At 38.9% G+C, this 21969-nt stretch overlaps 1 protein-coding gene across 5 annotated transcripts in view; it reads right to left on the bottom strand.

The window, feature by feature from the left end:
- Nucleotides 1-11190: 11190 nt before the first annotated feature.
- Nucleotides 11191-21969, bottom strand: part of CDKL3 (cyclin dependent kinase like 3) — a 35994-nt gene continuing 25215 nt past the window's right edge. For all 5 annotated transcript variants that reach the window (XM_043521391.1, XM_043521388.1, XM_043521389.1 and 2 more), the window contains 4 exons: nt 20874-21036; nt 19827-19924; nt 17177-17271; nt 11191-15150 (listed from right to left, as the gene is read on the bottom strand). In XM_043521391.1, the coding sequence (XP_043377326.1) occupies nt 17218-17271; nt 19827-19924; nt 20874-21036 (315 nt within the window). In that variant the 3' untranslated portion in view covers nt 11191-15150; nt 17177-17217. The remainder of the gene's footprint in view (nt 15151-17176; nt 17272-19826; nt 19925-20873; nt 21037-21969) is intronic.

Raw genomic sequence — 21969 nt, 5'->3', positions numbered from 1 at the left:
CTCTTGCAACTCCTATTGACTTGACTAGGAGGCAACTCCACATTTGTAAACAGGTCAGAGTTCAAATAAATCCTGACCTTTTCCTATATGTAGGGCAAAGTGTTCAGGAGGGAGAAAAAATTCCATTTGAGACTCCATATTCATGCTCAAGTACAAAGAAACCTGATAAAATGAGAAAAGGCCTGTGAATATAACAGGCACTGCATAGAAAAGCTATTCTCAGATCAGAATTTTAATTTTGTTTCAATGTGACTGATACAAGCATTAGGTTATTATTTATCCATTATTAGTACTAATAAGGAATCTCCTTTTTTAACAAATACGTAATCAGATTTCAAAATAATGAACAGATCCACCCTGTTACATTTTGTTCGTTAGACAATACTATACTGAATTTCTGTGCCTCACATCTTGGCTGTTATAAATAGATGGTGATGCAGTTAGGATAATTATTATGGTTCTCAATGTAGTTTACATCTTACATAACAGAATGTTCTAACCAAAATCCCTATTATAAGGGTGGAGTAGAAGAACATGCTGCAGCACCCTGAAATTATTGATGTATCACAGTTGACTTTATACAGTATCTACAGTGAATACTCTTTTTTGGCTTGAGGAAAGTTTGGAAGCAAGTTTAATGCTTATGCAACTGGGCTAACAGGACTGACTCAAGTCTGGCATTATGCCATCAGGTACTGCTGTCAGTGCACCTTAATCTCGACCTACAATCACACCTGCCACTCCACCCCGGCGTCATTAGAGCAGATACTGTCAGGCATAATTTAAATTAGTGTAATAATAAATCATACACAAAAAAATCATAATTCCAAATTACAAGGAGGAAGAACATTCCTGTGGAGTGGAGCCAATCCCCAGAAGCTAAGGAACTCCCCCACCAGTGGCAGCCAGGAGCAGGGCAAGAGCTGAAGCCCAGCTAGGTTTCCCTTGTCGCCTCACCCTCTCAGATCTGAAGCAGCTGGGACATCCTTCCCCAGTCCATGTGGCTGTCAGAGGATGAAAAGCATTGGGAAGGGAAGAGAGAAGGGAGTCAACTCAGGAATCCAGGACATCCCAAACCCAGCAGCAACCACCTTCCCAATTCTCTATGTGTCCAGAATGACATCAGATCCTGCCTTCTTCTGCTTGAATTATTGAAAGGGCTGTCGATTAATTGCAGTTAACTCATGCGATTAACTAAAAAACATTAATCACCGTTTTAATCGCACTGTTAAACAATAGAATACCAATTGAAATATAGTAAATATTTTGGATGTTTTTCTCCAATTTTTATATATATTGTATTGTGTTGTAAATGAAATAAAATATTTGCACTGTAAAAATGATAAAAGAAATAGTATTTTTCAATTCACCTTGTACAAGTACTGTAGTGCAATCTCTTTGTTGTGAAAGTGCAAATTATAAATGTAGATTTTTTTTTGTTACATAAGTGCACTCAAAAACAAAACAATGTAAAACTTCAGAGCCTGCAAGTCCACTCAGTCCTACTTCTTGTTCAGCCAATCGCGAAGACAAACAAGTTTGTTTACATTTACGGGAGATACTGCTGCCCTCTTCTTATTTACAATGTCACCAGAAAGTGAGAACAGGCATTTGCATGGCACTTCTGTAGCCAGCATTGCAAGGTATTTACGTGCCAGATATGCTAAACGTTCATATGCCCCTTCATGCTTCGGCCGCCATTCCAGAGGACATGCTTCCATGCTGATGACGCGCATTAAAAAAATAATGTGTTAATTACATTTGTGACTGAACTCTTTGGGGAGAGAATTGTATGTCCCCTGCTCTGTTTTACCTGCATTCTGCCATATATTTCATGTTATAGCAGTCTCGGATGATGCCCCAGCACATGTTGTTCATTAAGAACACTTTCACTGCAGATTTCAAAAACGCAAAGAAGGTACCAATGTGAGATTTGTAAAGATAGCGACAGCACTTGACCCAAGGATAAAGAATCTGAAGTGCCTTCCAAAATCTGAGAGGGACAAGGTGTGGAGCATGCTTTCAGAAGTCTTAAAAGAGCAACACTGCAATGCGTAAACTACAGAACTTGAACCACCAAAAAAGAAAATCGACCTTCTGCTGGTGGCATCTGACTCAGATAATGAAAATGAACATGCATCGGTCCACACTGCTTTGGATTGTTACCAAGCAGAACCCATCATCAGCATGGCTGCATGTCCCCTGGAATGGTAGTTGAAGCATGAAGGGGCATATGAATCTTTAGTGCATCTGGCACGTAAATATCTTGCGATGCCGGCTACAACAGTGCCATGTGAATGCCTATTCTCACTTTCAGGTGACATTGTAAAGAAGAAGTGGGCAGCATTATCGCCTACAAATGTAAACAAACTTGTTTGAGCGATTGGTTGAACAAGAAGAAGGACTGAGTGGACTTGCAGGCTCTAAAATTTTACATTGTTTTAATTTTTAATGCAATGTTTTTTTGTACATAATTCTACATTTGTAAGTTCAACTTTCATGATAAAGAGACTGCACTACAGTACTTGTATTAGGTGAATTGAAAAATACTATTTCTTTTGTTCAAATACTTATCAAAATAAATATGAAGTGAGCACTATACACTTTGTAATCTGTGTTGTAATTGACATCAATATTTGAAAATGTAGAAAACGTCCAAAAATATTTAAATGGTATTATATTATTGTTTTACAGTGCAATTAATTGCACAATTAATCACAATTTTTTTTAATCGCTTGACAGCCCTAATTATGGATACTTTTTTTCTCTGCTGAGTGTTTGCTGTGACCTCACTTCCCCATCAAAGGATTTGTGCTACCAGTATCATTTTCCCAGCACTCCAAGCTCCTCTCCATTTTGCCCTACCTCCTCTACCCCTTTTTTTTTCTGAGGTTCAGACTTTAAGGCCAGAAGGGGCCACCATGATCATCTAGTCTGACTTCTTGTTTATCACAGGCTATAGAACAGAGGTGGGCAAACTACGGCCCGTGGTCCACATCTGGCCCACGGGACCATCCTGCCCGGCCCTTGAGCTTCCAGCCAGGGAGGGTAGCCCCCGGTCCCACCCGCGCAGCCTCAGCTCGCTGTGCCGTCAGCGCTCTGGGCAGTGGGGCTGCAAGAGTCGCCGGGCGTAGTGTATTAAATTGCTCCCCGTAGGAATGTGCAACTTACAAGCACCAGGACTGGCAGCCATGAGTAGTACACCATAAGTAGCTCATTCCTACGGGGAGTAATTTAAATACACTACACCTGTGTAGGGAAGGCTGTGTCTCCCAAACAGCCTGGCCTCTGCCCCCTCCCACTTCCTGCCCCCTGACTGCCCCCCCTCAGACCCATCCAACCCCCCCTGCTCCTTGTCCCCTGACTGCCCCCTCCCAGGACCCCCTGCCCCTAACTGCCTCTCCAGGACCCCACCCTCTATCCAACCTCCCCTGTCCCCTGACTGCCCCGACCCCTATCCACCCTCCCACCCCCTGACAGGCCCCCTGGCTCTCCCACGCCTATCCAACTTCCCCCTGCTCCCTGTCCCCTGACTGCCCCCTGGGACTCCCTGCCCCTTATCCAACCCCCCTGCTCCCCGCCCCCTTACCATGCCGCTCAGAGCACCAGGACTGGCAGCCATAAGTAGTACACTGTAAGTAGCACATTCCTATGGGGAGCAATTTAATACACTACACCTGCCCTCCATCAGTTTCAGAACCCCGATGTGGTCCTCGGGCCAAAAAGTTTGCCTACCCCAGCTATAGAACCTCATCCACCCACTCCTCTAATAGACTCATAACCTCTCTCTGAGTTATGGGGGAGGTATTGCAATCTTTCTCTCACCCCAGTGCCTCCTGCAGGCCAACCTCAGTATGTCTTCAGTGACAGCCCTTCAGACCAGTCACAAAGTCCAACTGAACTCCTTCTGGGGTATTAAAGAGTCCAATATATAAACAGCCTATCTTCCCTTACCAGGATCTTCTGCCCTGATTCTGGGTCCTTTAAATTTAGCCCTTTGTTCAGGCTCCCAGATAAGCTCTAACTCTTCTTGGGGTTTATGTCACTTTACCTGGGACCACACAGGGAACCTGGGCCCAGCTGTTACACGAGATTTCAACCCAGGGACCCTATAAACAGCAGGCACATACTGGTTGATTCAGTTTGTCACCACTTCTTCCCTGTGCCTCTTCCCACCTAGCCTCTTTATCTTCACCCTTATCTCAAGGTTAAGGTTCTTAGAACTTGAAAATCCAGCTATACAAAATACAGCCAGAAAACAAACTCAAGCACTTCTGGCCAGAGAAGCACACATCCCCTTCCTTCATCTGTGATCCCAGCAAGGAACTAACTAACCTGTTAGGCCAGGGCAGTTCCTTTTATCTGGGCCAGCAGGGTCCTGATAGGCTGCTGCTAGCCCTTCTAGGTCTTAGAGGAACAGGTCTCTTTAGCTTCCAAAATAGCTATTGTAGTAAGGTCTCTCTAGGCAGGCCCAGAAAACTAATCTTTGTTACTCTTTCCCTCCCTTCTGCTTGCTCCCAGGGGTGGGGATGACATAGCAGAGCAGTAAGGTCTCCAGCAGGGGGCTGTGAAAGCCTGGTACACCCCTTCACAAGGTCATTATCTTAGCTGGTGCTGATCTTACTGGGGGGACATGGAGGTGGACTCTCATGTAGCCAGATCTTGTACAATATTAATCTGGTGCCTTTGCTTGTACAGTATCTGACTGGGATGACTTAACAGAATGGTTTCTCCTTCTCAGAATGTAGACTGAAAAGATAACGAAAATGGTCTTTCCAAATGATCAGAGTGTTGCTTTCACCAGCTGAAATTCAGTAATTATTTAATGATATCAGATGCTTTGTCTGGAGGAGGAATGGGTTTCAGAAAGTTATCATTACCCGTGGCAATTTGAACTGTCTGCCAAATTTTCAATCCTGTAATTAGGGGAATTTATGAGTGAAAAGGAGATACGGGGGTCCATTGCAGCAGTATTTTAGCTCTCTCTTCATTGCCCAATTAGCTTTGTAGTGGCGGGAGGCAGCAGTTTGCCAGCAGCACACAGGTGTTTTTCTATTACACAGAAGCCTTGTTGTCAGGCCTTGAGAATTAATGGGATATTGAATAGAAATTTTAGCTCTGTGAGTTGTAATTCTTGTTTTACTTTAAAAAATGGTTTCACTAAAAACTGAGTGCATTGCCTAGGAAGAATGTATTTGGTTGGTCCAGAAAAGGCATATTCAAGAGTACCCTGATAGCTGTGGCAGAAATTCCCAGTCTTGACAACCCAGCAGTGTTAGATCTACTGGTCTGTGGGCGCAATTCACTCCATCCACACTGAGTGTGATTAAACTTAAGCATTTGTATAAAGTGTTTGCAGGAATGAGAACTTAAGGAGTTGCTATTTTGTTGTAAAAATGGCTTTGCCATTTGCCTTTAGCATAATAACAAATACTGTACTGGGTACAATCTTAATTGGGTTCCTGTGCTTATATCTGTCCACAAATGAGCCCATGGTTACTTCTCCTGGCTGGTGCTGGCAATTCTATGGTTTATTTGGAAACTAGAAGTAGTATAATTGTCGAATCATAGAAATAGGGCTGGAAGGGACCTCAAGACAACATCTGGTCCAGCCCTTTGTACTGAAGTAGGACCAAGTAAACCTAGACCATCCCTGACAGGTGTTAACCTGTTCTTAAAATCCTCAAATAATGAGGATTCCACAACCTCCCTTGGAAGCCTATTCCAGTGCTTAAGTACCCTTACAGTTAGAAACATTTTCCTAATATATTTAAGCCCATTACTTTTGGTCTTACTTTCAGTGGACGTAGAGAACAATTGATCCCTGTTCTCTTTATATCACCTCTTAATATATTTGAAGACTGTTACCAGGTCTCCCATCAATCTTATTTTCTCAAGACTCAATATGCCCAGTTTTTAAATCTTTCCTCATAGTCACAGGTTTTCTAAACTTATTATCATATTTGTTCTCCTCTGGACTCTCTCCAATTTATCCAATCTTTCTTGAAGTGTGGCTCCCAGAACTGGACATAGTACTCCATTTGAGGCCTCACCTCTGCTTAGTAGAGCAGGCCAATTACCTCTCAGATCTTTCCTATAACACTCCTGTTAATACCCCCCAGTGTATTACCTTTTATGCAACTGCATCGCATTGGTGACACATATTCAATTTGTGATCCGCTATAAAGGATCCCAGATCCTTTTCAGCAGTAATACTGCATAGCTGATTATTCCCCATTTTGTAATTGTGCATTTGTTTTTTTTCTTCCTAAGTGTAGCACTTTGCCCTTGTCTTATGGTTTTAGTCAAATTATTATTAATAAAGGGAGACAAAAAGAGTGATATGTTTGCAATAATTATAGCCTATACAGGGACCACAAATACAGGGAAATATGAGTGAATTGGCACAATGGGGTTGCATTGCCCAATTTATCGCACAACGGAACAAATATTACATGAGGTTGCTGGTAACAAGCAGGTGTTTTTGATTTTACAATACGCTGAAGGCTTGATCTCAGAACAAGAAACATTGTTCACCTAAGGAACTATTCTGATGTTTTGCTACTTCAGCATGGAATGAGAGGTTAGTTAGTAGCTATTTGTCTGGGCACATTGAGTTGTGGACTCAGCAAGGGATTGTTTAGATAGTGAATCCTTATAAAAATGTCTTTTCAGAAGCAGTGCTATGTATATAGACTTCTGAAGAGTTTATTTGGTTGCCAATACCTGTGTCTTTAAGAAACAGTTTCTCTTTAGTCCCTCACTGTACACCACTAGAGAGATGTTTTCTTTAAATTTGAAATAGAGATTTGCCTTTATTTCAAAGCTTTGTTCTCTTCTTTGTAGAAAGCCAAGGCACTTCCTGGTGCTACGTTGTGTGAGAAGCGGATTAAAGACATGTGGTCCCTAATGACAACTGGCTGGAATGGATAGCTTAGTAATGCAAGCATAAGTAGAATACCTAACCTCCACTGAACAGATTCAAATACCAGCTGTATCAAGTCAACCCTTTATCCTTCTGATGTAAACAAACAGACTACCATGCAGTTTACTATGTGGCGGGTCAGAACTTTGATTTTATTTTTCATCTGAAAGACAGCAGTCTCCCTAGTGCTCTGCTGTGGTTTTGTTTTCTCTGTATATTCATAGAGCTGTTGTTAGAAACTATGCTTGCTCCGATAACATGGCACTTAGTTTAGCAGCAGCAGATGTTCTTAGTAACTTCAATCCCACGATATAATGTATGTATTGATCACTTTATTTATAATAGGAATGACTCAACAAGACTTTCAAGTTAATTATCAGATTTAGAGTATTTCTAACAAATATCTTGTTGGCGTAAAATCTCATTATAAATGTAAAAAAATATTTTAAAATTGATCCTTAAAGGGATTTAATAATGTGAACATGTTACTAGTTACATTATTAAAATAGGAAAAAGTTGGTTTCTAACTCCCATTATTTCTGCACTGTCAAGGGATAACCTTGCAGCATTAAAGTGTGCAATTTGCTGTAATATAAGAATAATTGAGACTTTGTATAAAACCTGCTTAAGACTTCACATCCTATTTATTTCTTATAGGTTTCTTTTGAAGGGCCAGAATGAACATCTAGAGGCCAGTACTTCCTCTGTGATATTCCCACCATTTGACCAGAAAAATATTGATTATTTGAAGTACATTATTAGTACTGCATTTCAAAGTTCAGACCAGCACAGCAGTAACAATGTACTAAAAGCAGTAGTTAGTATTTTGGATCCTATTGTAACATTCTTCAGTAAATCTTTGCAGAAGTGAGGAGTATGTGCTTAACTTTATTCTTATGAGAAATCCTTCTATGGGACTACTCACATGAGTAAAGTTAAGCATGTGTGTAAATCTTTGCAGGGTTGGGACGATAGTGAACATTTGTATGGTGCGTCATGGGTGTCTGTAGACCTTTACAAAGAGAATAAATTTAAGGACCTACTTTTTTTTTCTTTAAATATATCTTTTTCTTCTCCTCTTCATCTATCCCACTTGTCTAATTAAATCTTGCTCCTGCAGCTGGATCTGCATGGACGTCTCATGGATCTAGGTGCAGGATCATGGCCTTAAGACTGTAAGTCTTTTGGAGAGGGGGCTTGTTGTCTTGTATGTCTGTAAGGAAACTAACACACCTTTTGGCTGATATACTCTGTGGTAAGCTAGACTAAAACTCTGCTGCAAGACCTGTGGACTTATGACAGGCTGGTGCTGAATTCTGTGGCGGACTAGAATATAGAAGGTTTTACTGAATGAGGAGCAGAAAGCACCACAAGAGTGAGTGTTGTCATATATCTGGCAATGGCAGGAAATAGCAGAAATCTCACAAAAATGCTTATTTTGTGAGCTTGCTGGCCTAAATTTGCAGACAGAAGAGGTGTACATTGTTCTGGAATAAGCAGCTGAATTTCTGGAGCCTTAGCTGAAACAAGGCCAACTCCAGCTTTTTATGGTTCACGTGTCTCTATATTGAATAACATGTCCCCTTTATTTAAAGCAACTGTGATGTACAGTGGTTTATTGGTTTATACTCACACCATAGATTGTGTTGAAAAAACTTTCCAGTGCAGACAAGGGCTAAGGTAGGTTCACTTCGGTTTTTTTACACTGCAGAGTGTGCAACTCCAGAAGGAGGCAGGGTCAAACAAAACAGGTATAATGGAGCTCCAGCATGAGAGACTCCCAAACTCACACAAATGTACCAAGCCAAAAAAATAATAAAATGGTGTAAGCTTTTAAAAAATAAAGGTGTGTACATTACTGTAACCCAGAGGCAGGGGTGGCTTTTTCCAAAACAAGTTCTGCTGGTTTCATGTGACTATTTAACATACTCTAGTGTTCAAGAAAGATAATTCTTGTTCTTCAGAAACGGCCACACTACATTGCAGTGGGAGGCAGCATGATCTGTTTACTGGTGCAGAGTAGGAGACAGGAGATCTGTGTTCTGTCACTCACTCGCTGTCTGACTTTGAGTATCACTTCTCCTTTCCAAGCCTGTTTCCCCATTTGTAAAATGGCATAATACTACTTATCCACCCTGTAAAGTGCTTGAGATATGCAGATGAAAGGAGTTATGTAAGTTCTAAGTAGTGTTATTAATGTAATAAAATACCTAATAATAATAATAATAATTTTCCACCTCTACATCTGAAAGTCTATTCAAAGATAGATACATATTATTATCCAATATTTCTGATAGGGAAACAGAGAGAATTGAAGTTACTTGGCTAAGGCAATTCAGGAAGCCAGTGGCAGTAGGAATACAATCCATCTTCTTTATTCTAATCCAGTGCCCGCTCTTCGGCAACACTGTCTGCCCTGATACATATGCTACAGTATATGAAGAAAAAATGCTATAATCCAAGCAATTTCAATTGTATTGAAATAGGAAATGTTTCAAGATGGCCCTTTTGTCAGAACACGAGCCTGAGAGTTCCATAAATTCTGAGTTCAAGTCCCCTCTCCACCACTGGCTTCCTGTGTGTACATGGGTGAGTCATTTACACTCTGTGCCTCACTATTCCATCTGTAAAATGGGTATAGTAGCACTTCCCTACCTCACAGTTGTGTTATGAGAATAAATACCACAGTCATGGGGGCTATGTAAATACCTAAAATAGCTAGAAGCTGCAGATATTGTTGACTGAGATATGACACCTGCAAAATACAAAGCTCCTTTAAAAAGAAAACCATGTTTCTCTAATTATTGGGTGAACAAACAGCCCTGTCCCTACTTCAGTTTTTGACAGAGGATGACAATGACATTTTGGCGAAGTGGAAATACTCGCTTTCCATTCCTCTACTTGTAAATGTAAATGCTCTTCCCATGTGACCCAACCTTTACCACTTTACTTATCACTCCTCACACCACTTGGAACTCATCACATGCCATAAATGATCAGAAAGATGCCCAGGGGATAGGTAGCTGGCACTGGGAAGAAGAGGAAGGGTATAGACAGATGTTAAAGAGGATGAGCCAGGAGCCCACTCCCAGCAGACTTTTTAAAATTATTTTAATCAAGCCTGAGGCTACATTTTAGTAACCAAATTAGTTTCAGTTTGGTTGACTGATAAACTGTGTTCAGACAAACCTGAATTTTCTGTTCAAGGTTCCTTACTATGGATTTTCTTCCATTTTTAAGGAAAATACTGATGTTAGCTGATTTACTGCCGTAAACAAAATAACATGGTCTTTTTTTTATCATTAAAGATGTGTCCAAGAAGGTGAATCAGAGTCAAGAAAGATTGTTAAAGTAAAAAAAAAAAAAATCATACTGCTAATTAAGCCTAAGAAAAATAGGGTCATTTATTACTTCTGAAGAGGGTAGTTTGGTATGGAGAATACTACCCAAATGTGTCTGTGGCCTTTGCTTATTACATTTCTGTGGCACCTTTTGTCCAGAAGGGTCCTAAGGCCCTCTAAGGACTGCATTACCCACCCCAAAAAGCAGCTGCCTTTCAGGCAGAAACAGAGCAGCAACACAGGAGAACACAATTTCTAGGGTAGGGAGTGACTACCTATTTAACCAACTGAAACTCCCAGGGAATATTTTTTTAAGTAGGGATGGTACTACATACCAATGGCTTCTAGTCAGGTAGAACCCTTTATAAACGTAATAGACGCTTGCAGTCTGGAACATAAACATACCTGTGTATCTAAATCACTTCTAGTCTAGTTTTTATGACGCAATGGTGAATTGAGTATTTGTAATTAAAGGTGGAACAGATGGTGAAGACTTAAAGTATTGAATCCATTACATTAACCTATGCTATGTTTCCACATGAATATAATGGAGTATAACAGTATAATGGAGTTTTTGCTGCAGTGAAACAGTGCTGGAAAGAAACTAGACCTTGGGAGATGTTTACTTTATGAAGAGCTTCACAGTTAAAGGAGTCCATTGTATTTCAGCAAGTCAGGTTCCATGTCAGTGCCAAATACCAATCATATGACTAGTTCAGTATAAAGAATGGTGTTTCTTCCTGCCAATATATTTCAGGTGTATGTCCATGCTAGTCTAAGCTGCATTCAACTTCCACTATATACCTTTAGTTGTCATACAGAACATATCCTAACTGCATATTAAAACAAATCAGGCAGATATTAACAAACTCTCTCTTTTAATGTCTACTAATGAAGATAATAACTTTAAAGGACTCAGCCATATTTAAGAATGTTCAAACTTTAATCAGAAGCACAGAGTTATCTCCTTCATAGAAAGAAAAGGATTTAGAAGAAAGATGAAATCTCTTCCAAGGGCCAGACTGGCCCATAGCTGAAATCATGTCATCACAATACCCCAAGAAGATGGTATGTGGGAAGGTTGTTCACCAATAATATCCAAATAGGGCTTCTCCATGTTCTGGCTGGATGCTACTGTTGGATGGCTACCAATCCTGAATGCTCACTGCAGCTGCCTTATGTGTAACTCAAATGCAAATGAGGTGGGGTTTTCAAGTTCTATGGCTTACAGAGGAGGAAGCATCTGAAAATAAAGCCATGAATTTCACAAGTAGCAGTGGAACTGTGCTAGGTTCTCCTGGATGTCAGGTAATGTTTTCATTAAATGAGGAATTCCTCGGTGATATGGTTTTTTTGGGCACTAGATGCTCCTGAAAAATTCTTGAGCTAGAGTGAGGTTTCAGCAAACGTTTCACAATACATTTCACCCAGCTACAGCTGTGGCTGGCATAATGCTCATCTCCCAAAGAACTCACCTATAACTGGTATAGTATTGATAAGTAAGGTGTTCTACATATAAAGGAAACTCCTCCAATATGCAGGCGTTGGGGCAAGGATGAAATCCTAATGAAAAATGGCATGAGACTGAACACAAAAGACCCACAGTGGGCTAAATTAGTCCCTGCCATAACGCTTACTCCAATGGAAGTTGCACAACGAATTAATCTGGTCCAATGATTAATGATGAAAGAAATTAAAGGGACTGCCACATACCCTATACAACTTTAAACTGTATTTCCTTTTAACTACATCTGTAGAATTACTATTATGTTCTGTGGAAATGACTTTGAGGTGACAGAGGATAATGAGACAAACTAACCTCTGGCATAAGTGGATGCAACTATAGTGCCATTGGTAAAGTTGTTTGTGTTTTCAACAACGCTGAATTTGCCTGTATGATTTCATGTGAGTAATAATAAAAAAAAATACTATGAATAAAGTCATAGCAGTGTAGGACTGTGGAGGGACCTTGAGAGGTTATCTATTCCAGTTCCCAGCACTCAAGGCGGGACAATGTAATAACTAGCACATTCCTGCAAGGTGTCTGTTTAACCTGTTCTTAAAAACCTCCAATAACAGAGATTCCGCAACCTCCCTAGGCAATTTGTTCCGTGCTTAACTCTCCTGACAGGAAGTTTTTCCTACTGTCCAACCTAAACCTCACTTGCTGCAATTTAAGCTTCTTGTCTCCTCAGAGGTTAACAAGAACAATTTTTCGCTTTTCTCCTAATAAAAAACTTTTATGAACTTAAACTATTAACATGTCCCCACTCAGTCTTCTCTTCTCAAGACTGAACAAATCCATTTTTTTTCAATCTTTCCTCATAGGTCATGTTTTCTATATCTTAATCATTTTTGTTGCTCTCCTCTGTGCTTTCTCCAATTTGTCCACATCTTTCCTGAAATGTGATGCCCAGAACTGGACATAAAATTCCAGTTGAGGCCTTATCAGTGTGGAGTAGAGCAGAAGAATTACTTCTCATGTCTTAATATGGACTTATTTATCATCATCTATCCAAGGATCTCCAAGCATTTTGCAAACACTAATGAAAGACATTTCCAAATACTCCTATAGTGAAAAGAAACTGAAGCATGGTGAGGTTATACAATTGTCGAAGTTCATACAGTACATCTGTGGCAGAGAACAGACGTTTTGTTGTCTAGTGGATAGGGCACTGGACTGGAGTCAGGAGACCATAAGGTTCTGTTCTTGGCTCTCCCACTTATTTTCTGTATAACTAACACTCTAGTGTATTTGTTCACTCTTTCTGCAGAAAAACTCAGAGAATGACACGGAGAGGAATAAATATCTCACACCTTTTAGGATCAGAACCCTAATTTTTTGTTAGTCTTCCAAAGACAAATCATGATCTGTAAACCTGTGAGCAGAAACATGCCTGTAGCTGCAACAATAAATGTAACAAATACTTTTGAATATAGTGGTCGCTTTCTTATTACTCAGATACGCAGTTCTATTCTCAGTTGTACATTTTTGCCTTGAGGGAAGTTCCTGCCTATATCCATGATATTTGACAGCATTGTTGTTACACTGGTTAACTCTACAGGGTGGACGTAGTCATATGCTATTCTTCCTGGAGGAAGAATTTCTTAAGGCAAAGACTGGGAAGTTATTTAAGTTCCTCATTGGGACTTCTTTTTACCACCCTGTCGAATTCTGTATCTAACAAGGATGGGCAAACACACTTCCAGAAGAGTCCAACTATTGGCCCTCTTTGGGGAAACTGACTGTTTTCAATTAATAATACCTAGCTCTCATAAGCCCTTTTCATCATAGAGTCTCATGGCAATTTACAAAAGATGTCAGTATCGCCATTTTACAGATGAGGAAACTGAGGCACGGCATAGCAAAGTCACTTGTCCAAGATTAGCCAGCAGGCCCTTGACACAACTATGAATAGAACCTATGTATCCTGAGTCCCAGTCCAGTGCGCTATGCAATAGGCCATGGTAACTGGAAAATCTTTAGCTGTTTATTCTTGCAGCCTCCCCCTAGCACCATGTCTTTGAGCCTCATAGCTGCAGTCCCTTTCCTCTGAGGATCTTCAAAGTACACTAGGTGGATGGTCTCCCATCTTCTGTTTTGGGGTTGGGTGTGTGGTAAGCGCACTTCTTCCTCCCAAATCTGACCTCCACCTCCAAGAAGGCCTTTTCCAGACTAGGTGGCAATGGGCTTACTAGACACCATGTACACCCATCCCCCAAAATACATTTAAGGTAAGAAATGGTTCCCTAGACCTGCAGCGGGAGAGGTTTAAATGCTGATATTTGAGAGATCTAGCACTAAGTAATAACACCCCACCCTTCCAAATCTCAGCATAGTCTCTCATCTCTAAATTCAAATATCCCCACTATGTGAGCATTGTGTATAACGGTGGGTCTACTCTGGGAATGTATTGGTTCAGTGCTGGTGAGGAGGCGGCAAAGGATCATCCAGCACACATAAAACAGAAATTCCAAGCTGCTGGCTACACGCTAGTGATATTACACATTTGCCTACAACAACTCTGCATTGGGTGGGGGGGGGGGGGGACTGTACAGCTAATTCACATTCACAGCTGAGACAACCCACAAAAACATGTTTTTAATTATAATTAGTGCCTGTCAGTCAAATACTTCCCATTTAAACCTATCAACACTTAAGAAGAGCTAGAGTGTCACTGCTGCATAGTTGGCTTACAGCAAATAGCAAGGCGAAATTGTATGGACCCTGGTATATGTGTTTAATCTTGCATGCCTCAGACATTAAATAAAAATCAATTAAACTGTTCTCAAGTAACCTAATTTTGATTGTTTGATTGCTTTGCTACCATAAAATCTGCTTTTTTAAAATGTTAGTAGTATTTAAATAGTATATTTTAATTGCTAGATTTAAACGGCCACCATGTTAAATAGCCATAAAGTGAAACAGGTACTTTTAATAACGTTTACACGTTGGGTCTTTTTTAAATGTTCCACTCTTTTCTTTAGATTTCCCTTAGCCCCAAATACCTATCCTTAAGTTATGTTTAATTCTCCCTGTTTGGTTTCTTTTCACTATAAAGTTTTACATATTTTACTACCAAGTATTTTTCTTCCTTATCTCCTAAGGATAAAGACAAGAAGGAAAATGAGGGTCCTCATAATAAGGTACTCAGTGGCTTCTTCTCCCTCCATTGCTGCAGTTAGCTAAATTGTTGTTACAGTACTTAGAAACTTCAAACTTTGATGCTACAGCTTTGTATGTATAGAATGAGGAAGCTTCACCTCCTCCAGTTTATTGTGATCTAACAGTTTGGGGAAAAGACAAAGCCAAGGAATAAAGGAAATCTTGATTCATCCAGTCAGTGATGATTTAACAACTTTTCCAGCTGCTCCAGTGACCTTCTGGAAAATAAAATAAATATAGTTAATAGAGAAGTTAAAATATGTAATAATTAAAATGAAAAATTAGGGCAGGAAGAGCTGGTATGTGCTTCCTAATTCCTGACATGCCACCTATCCTTCCATCCCCTCTTCATACAATTTACATTCATTTTGCACACCCACTGAATGCCAAATCACTCAAATTTACACTAGTTCACCTCTCACACACACTTACACATGATGTGTAACTGTTTACATTGTTGTTGAATATGGCCTATAGTCAATAAAGGCAGGATTAGCAACATAGGAAACAGCAATAAGGAATACAAAATATCTATTAATGATCTGTTATCTTTCTCTGTTCTTCCAGTATGCATCTGTTTTCCTGGAGTACATTTTCCCTTGCACAGATGCATGCTATTGTTTGTTAAGCTTGCAGTGCTATGCAGGTTCCTCTTACATAAGCATACTGATCCCTCTAATGGGTCATTAATCCATAAATGTGTTAAACTAATTCAGACATGCAAATTAGAGAAACATGGTTAAAACATTACTATAGTATCAGAAGCTTGATATATTTTTGTTGTTTTAAATACCACAAAGGCCAATTCATGTTATGGACTGTCAGCTTGCAAAACATATTTAACTACATTAAAGATTTTGAAATAATATTTCAGAACACAAAAAAATCTATAAACTGAGCAAGCCTTTTTATTTCTAAGAATTACACAGACACCTAAACAATTTATTTATTAAAAATACTCCTTCTTGTCTGAGACAAGTTTCAGCATAGAGTGAACTCTTATGGTTCACTCGAATAAAAAATAAAAATAAATGGACAATTAACTGTAGCATTCCCTGCAGATACTGTAATACCACAGCTGAAACAAGAACTTGGTTATATTCTGCATACATACTGGAAATATATTCCTTCTCCCTTTTAACATTAACTTTATTGTTATTCCATGTTTCCCAGACCCGTTTATCAATAAAAAGCTGATGTAGCTGTGAAACAATGCGCTGTAGAAACCTATTGTTTAAAGTTTCACACCTATCCCAATGTCTTTGTTCATAGTTCGTATAAGGAAAATGTTTTCCACCTTGCAACTGGTTTCCCTTAAAATGATAAAGTATTAAAAATGAACTAAAATGACCATCTTGGCTGTTCCAATTCAGGAATTTTCCATGAGCCAAATAATTTTTACTGAGTGTTACACCAAGAGTAAGTTATCTTAACAATTGCTTACTCCAAGAGCATGAATATTTTCAGCACATAAATGTCTGGAATTAATTTCTTTTATTTTCAGAAACTACAACGAAAATAGTAAGTACAACCCTAATGAGCAAAGGATGTGTGTAGCTCACCATCCAAAATAATAAACAAGAAAACACAAGAGGCCAGGTTTTTAACCCTGACATCTGATTTTGTGTACCCACTTTTGTAAAGTGCACGTATGTCAGCCTTGCATACGCAAACAATCTATAAATGGGGTAGCTGGCCATTAAAATGCCCAATCTGCATGTGCAAAATGCATACACAACCACATATGCAGTCACAATAAATTGTTTGGAAAAAATGGGTGCTAAAATTAAACGGACAGAAAATTTGGCCCACATTACCCTAAAGCATCTGAACACATCAAATGATCCATTATTATCTGGTACACTATTACAGAAGTCTTAAATCATCTTCTATCAGAGAAAAGAGTAACAGGCTCTTACAGAAATGCCAGACTAATTAATGACCTTTAGCCAATCTTAGATCAGCTGGACATCCAGTAGTGATAGGTGTACAGATTTTATACATAAGTACTGGAAGGAGCCTAATGTTGGTACTTAGCCTTCAAAAATAAGTTTTGTGCGTTTCAGATTTCATAAAAGTTTAATGTAGCTTCATTTATATAAGCAATTTTAGGACCAATGCATTCTAAAGTAATTTCCTGGAGAATAACCATATATTACGTGAAGTCTATAAAATTTTCTGCAGAATTATCCAAATATCTTCATTTAAGAAAGATTAAATAGAAAAGCACAGATTTTACTGTACTGTGATTCTGCAGTCTCTCAAGCTTCATGCTTCTACACTGCTTATTCTACATCCGGCAGATTGGTTTTATTTTCACTTTGTGTATTTCCAGTATTCTAAAAAATAAATTGATAAGGAACGTTAGTTGATTGGCTATTCATTCTTATATCTATTCAGTTTTATATTAACACTGTTTCTCTGCTAACAGTTTTTGCATTGCAGCACTAACTGCTAAAAGCTGTCAGATTTGTGAATCAATGGAAAATGATGCCTTTAACCATTCCCCAAACTCCTCTTCACTAGTGTGAATAGCTACTAGAGACCCAAGCAGTGTACTCTCTTATTTCTCATTTCCTCCATCAGATCCTATCTGATGATGAAGATTAAAGCCCTTGACATTCAAGACAGTGCTGTCTTTTGTTTTCCACCTGTCCAGCCAGATCAGACACTTGGCATCAACTACTGGTGTCATGGGCAGGTAAGGCCTATGAAGCATTGAACTGTCATCCTCAACCATTGCATTCAATGTCAGATTTTTCCAAATATATAACATTGTCCCATAACACTCTATGATGTAAAAGCATATAGTTGTGTTCAGCTTTACTCTTTTCTTGACTCTTGTAATATTTGTGCACAAAGACGTTAGGACTCAGTTATGCAACAATTCTTCACAGTGTATATCCACAGAAACTAGGGTACCATTGAAGCTTTTTATATCATTGAAGTGGCATGAATTTTCCTTTCTGGCACAGTTCAGTTCTCACTATGTAAATATATGAAATCTGAAAATTATGGAAAATGCAATCAAATGATAATGGGAAAAATCCCTAGGTCCTTAATCAATTTTCAGTTAGCTCTTACTCAGGTAAGTAGTAACTGGCTTTAGTGGGAGCTGACCTCAGTAAAAATGGAATAAGAACCTCAGGATACGGCCTGTTTAATAAGAGCTGACATTTATACAGAACTTTTCCTCAATAGAGTTCAAAGTGCTTTATGAAGATTATGTAAGTATGACTACCCCATTTGATATATGAGGGAACTGAGGTACAGAGAGTTTAAGGTTATACTGCGAAGTATGCAATACATTTAAGTTACAGACTTTATAATCATACATTTTACAATGGACTGCAAATAAATCTATTTTTTCAGTCTTTCTTACTGTAAAACAATATTTCATATCATTTCATAAACATGTGATCTAGCATGGTAAAGCCAAAAAGGAGGAGTTTGGTATGCTATTTGATTCACTGACATGCCCACAAATGTGGCAACCCTTGTGCTTTCCCCTATTACTTTTAAAGCCTAACCTGTTGGTGACAGTACACATGAGTTAATGGAGTGTCTAGCACAAGAGATGCACATAGGTGCTGGATCATATACAGGATTTACAGTTTGGTTCAATGGCTCTTAGAACTCCCACTATACAATTGTTTACAGTTTGTAAGATATTGCCCTTCTGTTAAATATTGTTTATGCTAAAAATGATCCATCATGGAACAATGCATTATCTTTTGAAATCCTGGTCTTCCTCCACACACATAAATGGATTTTAGATAGTGCCTAATTATGATATTGAGATGCAGCATGTCCTACTGGAACAGAATGAAACTGGGAGCGAGGAATTCCTGAACTCTAATCCCAGCTCTAACACTGACTCAAAGTGATTCTTTGGGCAAGCTACCTGTGCTTATCTTCTCTGGGTCTCAATTTCCCCTTCTGGAAAATGGAGAAAATAATACTTACTTGCTGCTTCACAGAGATATTCTGAAGTTTAATTAGTTAATATTTGTACAATGTTTCAAAATTATAAACTGCTACAGATATGCTAAGTATTACAACTGTGTGTAAATTCAGGTTGGGAAATAGCGAAGGAATTTGTTCTGTGTTTGGCAACTAGACAATCATACTCTGATCCTTATATCCACCCCCAGACATGTCTCGCTTTGGGGTGAGTAATTACTGTGTTTGGTTGCAATGCAAATTTGGAAACCTCTTCCCTTTACAAGCAGGGAAAGATGTGGATTGATTTTTGATGCCCTGCTTGAGTGCAGAGATCCTCAGACAATTGGCAGATCTGCTTCTGAACCTTCCAGACAGTAGCATTTTACTCTTACCTATTTTGATTGCATTGTCAGAAAATGGAAAGCAAGGAGTTTCTGTAGGAGTATCTGGGGATATAGTGAGCAGAATCAAGACTAGCTCAGTAAAGTCAATAAAGTAGCATCTGGTTACACCGGGTCTGAACTGGTTTATTGTGTATTAAGTTCAACATATTCTCTGCAGTCATGGATTCTGACAGTAGATCAATTGTTTGCCAGTTGTAGTCATTTATCTTCATCTTAAGTAAAGTTCCAATTCTTAATCATGTATTACATTCTGAAGCAGTAGAGTTATATTTTCAGTTACTGTGTTAGAAATATGGCTAATAACTGCTATCTATTATTTACAAATTTAATTATGCAACATACTTGTTTGTAAGTTACTGAACAAGGGAAATGTATATTAGATACAACATCTAGTTTTTAATGAGCTTGTGATTTTAAGTTTTTATCCAATTTCCAGCTAGGTTTACTGAGACACAAGACAGTAATTTTTCCTCATGTTCACATAGTGAGTCAATAGCCCAACCCACATGATTTCTCTACTAAACAAACATACCATATTAATTTACCTCTTGTTTTTCTTGATTCTGATCCACGTGTAGTAAAGATGGTATTTTAGATACTTCAGATTTCTTTGACTCCCTCTTCAGCACTTTTACCTGTTTAACTTTTACAAATAGATACCTTATTATTTCTGCATATTGTAGTTTTTTCCTTTCTACATGCTCCTTCAGTTTCATCTTCTATGTTTAAATGGTTATTTTTGAAATAGTGTTGAACAAGAAAACCAGGGTCATACTGAAAATTGAGTATGGAGATTACAGAAGAAGACAACCAGTTATTGTATGCTGGAGCACTGAATATGAGATACAGTTCCCATTTAAATTCAGACTCTGATCATTTTAATTACAAGAACCAAGTTACGGATATGCTACGAAGGGTGTCCATTTGGCTACACAGCTGCTGTTACTTGAACTAGTCTCTAGATGTCATTGTTTTCCATAGCGACACAAGGTAGGTGAGGTAATATCTTTTCTTGGACCAGCTTCTGTTGGTGAGAAAGACAAGCTTTTGAGCTTACACAGAGCTCTTGTCCTAAAGAAGAGCTCTATGTAAGCTCGAAAGCATGTCTCTGTCACCAACAGAAGCTGGTTTAATAAAAGATATTACCTCACTGAGCTTGTCTCGCTAATAACCTGGGACCAGCACAGCTACAACATAACTGCACACAACAATGGAAGATATCTTTGTTTCCCTAGAAATCCTGATTGAAGCTCATTTGTCTGGCAGTTCACATTTGTGGAAATACAAATAAAATAAAACAAGCTGACAAAAAATTCCAAACTCTATTTTTAAGATTTGTTTAATATGTTAAAAATAAAGGACCTCTTTAAAAGATGGTGCTAACTTCAATTTGCAAATGAGGACGCTTGTCTAGTCCAAAGACTCAGATGAGTGCACAGCAGTGATTTTGTCCAATCTGATGCATTTTTTTTCTCAGCACCTTCCACCAAAAATCACATACTGGTATCTAAGTCTTGGTTAGATTAACCCTTCTTTTCAACTGGCACTTGATGAAGATTTGCAAACAGCAAAAGGCAATTACAATGTCATACCTTCCATTCCTTTCAGCTCCTTTTGTTGTGCTGTTACTGGCAGTTCTGGAAAATGGATGTCTTTCTTTTCAGATTTTGAAATACTGCGTTTCTTTCGGTTCATATTGGCCATTTGATCAATCTGAGCAGCTCGTTCATACAGTGTGACTTTTTCTGTTTGAGTCTAAACAGAAAATCACAATATATTTAAAACTGTATGTGACATGGGTATGGCTGTTACCTATATCTTTCTTGGCATGTTTCAAGAGGTTGCCACCAACTAAACAAAGTAAAATATATTAAAAGTTCAAACTTCAATAATGTTCCAGAAGCCAAGGTCTTCATATGCTAGAGGAAGCTAACTATGTATTACTACCAGTTATGAATCACCATTATGGGATAGGAGAACATTTAGAATTTTTATCTTTCAAAAAAGGTCTATCATAATGTAGCTCTTGCTCCCCTGCAGGTGGTGGTATTCAGGGACATAGGCACTTACATCAGCATGTATTGTTTGCCACCTTACCAATTTAAAAATGAAGAACAGAAGCATACAATTACTTTGTCATACCTCCTTGCATGTGGGAATGGTCAGTTGACCTGAGACACACCAAAATAAAAACGTGTGTTATTCTTTGTCCCCACCAGCGTTTTCACAATAAAAGATAGGAAGTGAGCTCTGCAGGGAAATGAGTATATTTGTTAATGCCAAAAAGTGGGGTTCTCGGGATGAAGGTATGATTGGTAATTGGTCAAGGATTATCATGGAGAAAACCTAACAGTGACACTAGTGCGAGAGATGTTCGTGAAAGTGTAAAACTCTCAAGACTACAGGGCAAAATCCTGGATCCACTGACATCAATGGTGAAACACCCATTAATGGGTCCAGGATTTCAGGCAGAGACTGAATTTCTTTTACTCTAGTTTCTGGAGCTGCTCCTCCATTCCCACTCCCCTCCACCACCCCCTCCCCTTCCACCAGCTGGGAGTCTCCAGAAACAACTAAGCCTGTCCTTAAATAAGAGTTTCACAACATGGAAGTCTTATGTGTCAACAGGAAAAGTACAAACAGATAAGACAGTAGCATGAAATACAGAATACTATGGAAGAGAGAAGA

This window comes from Chelonia mydas, chromosome 8 (genome assembly GCF_015237465.2).
Source record: "Chelonia mydas isolate rCheMyd1 chromosome 8, rCheMyd1.pri.v2, whole genome shotgun sequence".
NCBI lineage: Eukaryota > Metazoa > Chordata > Testudines > Cheloniidae > Chelonia > Chelonia mydas.
Note: the sequence above shows the minus strand (reverse complement) of the source record. Positions and strands in the feature narration are given on the sequence as shown.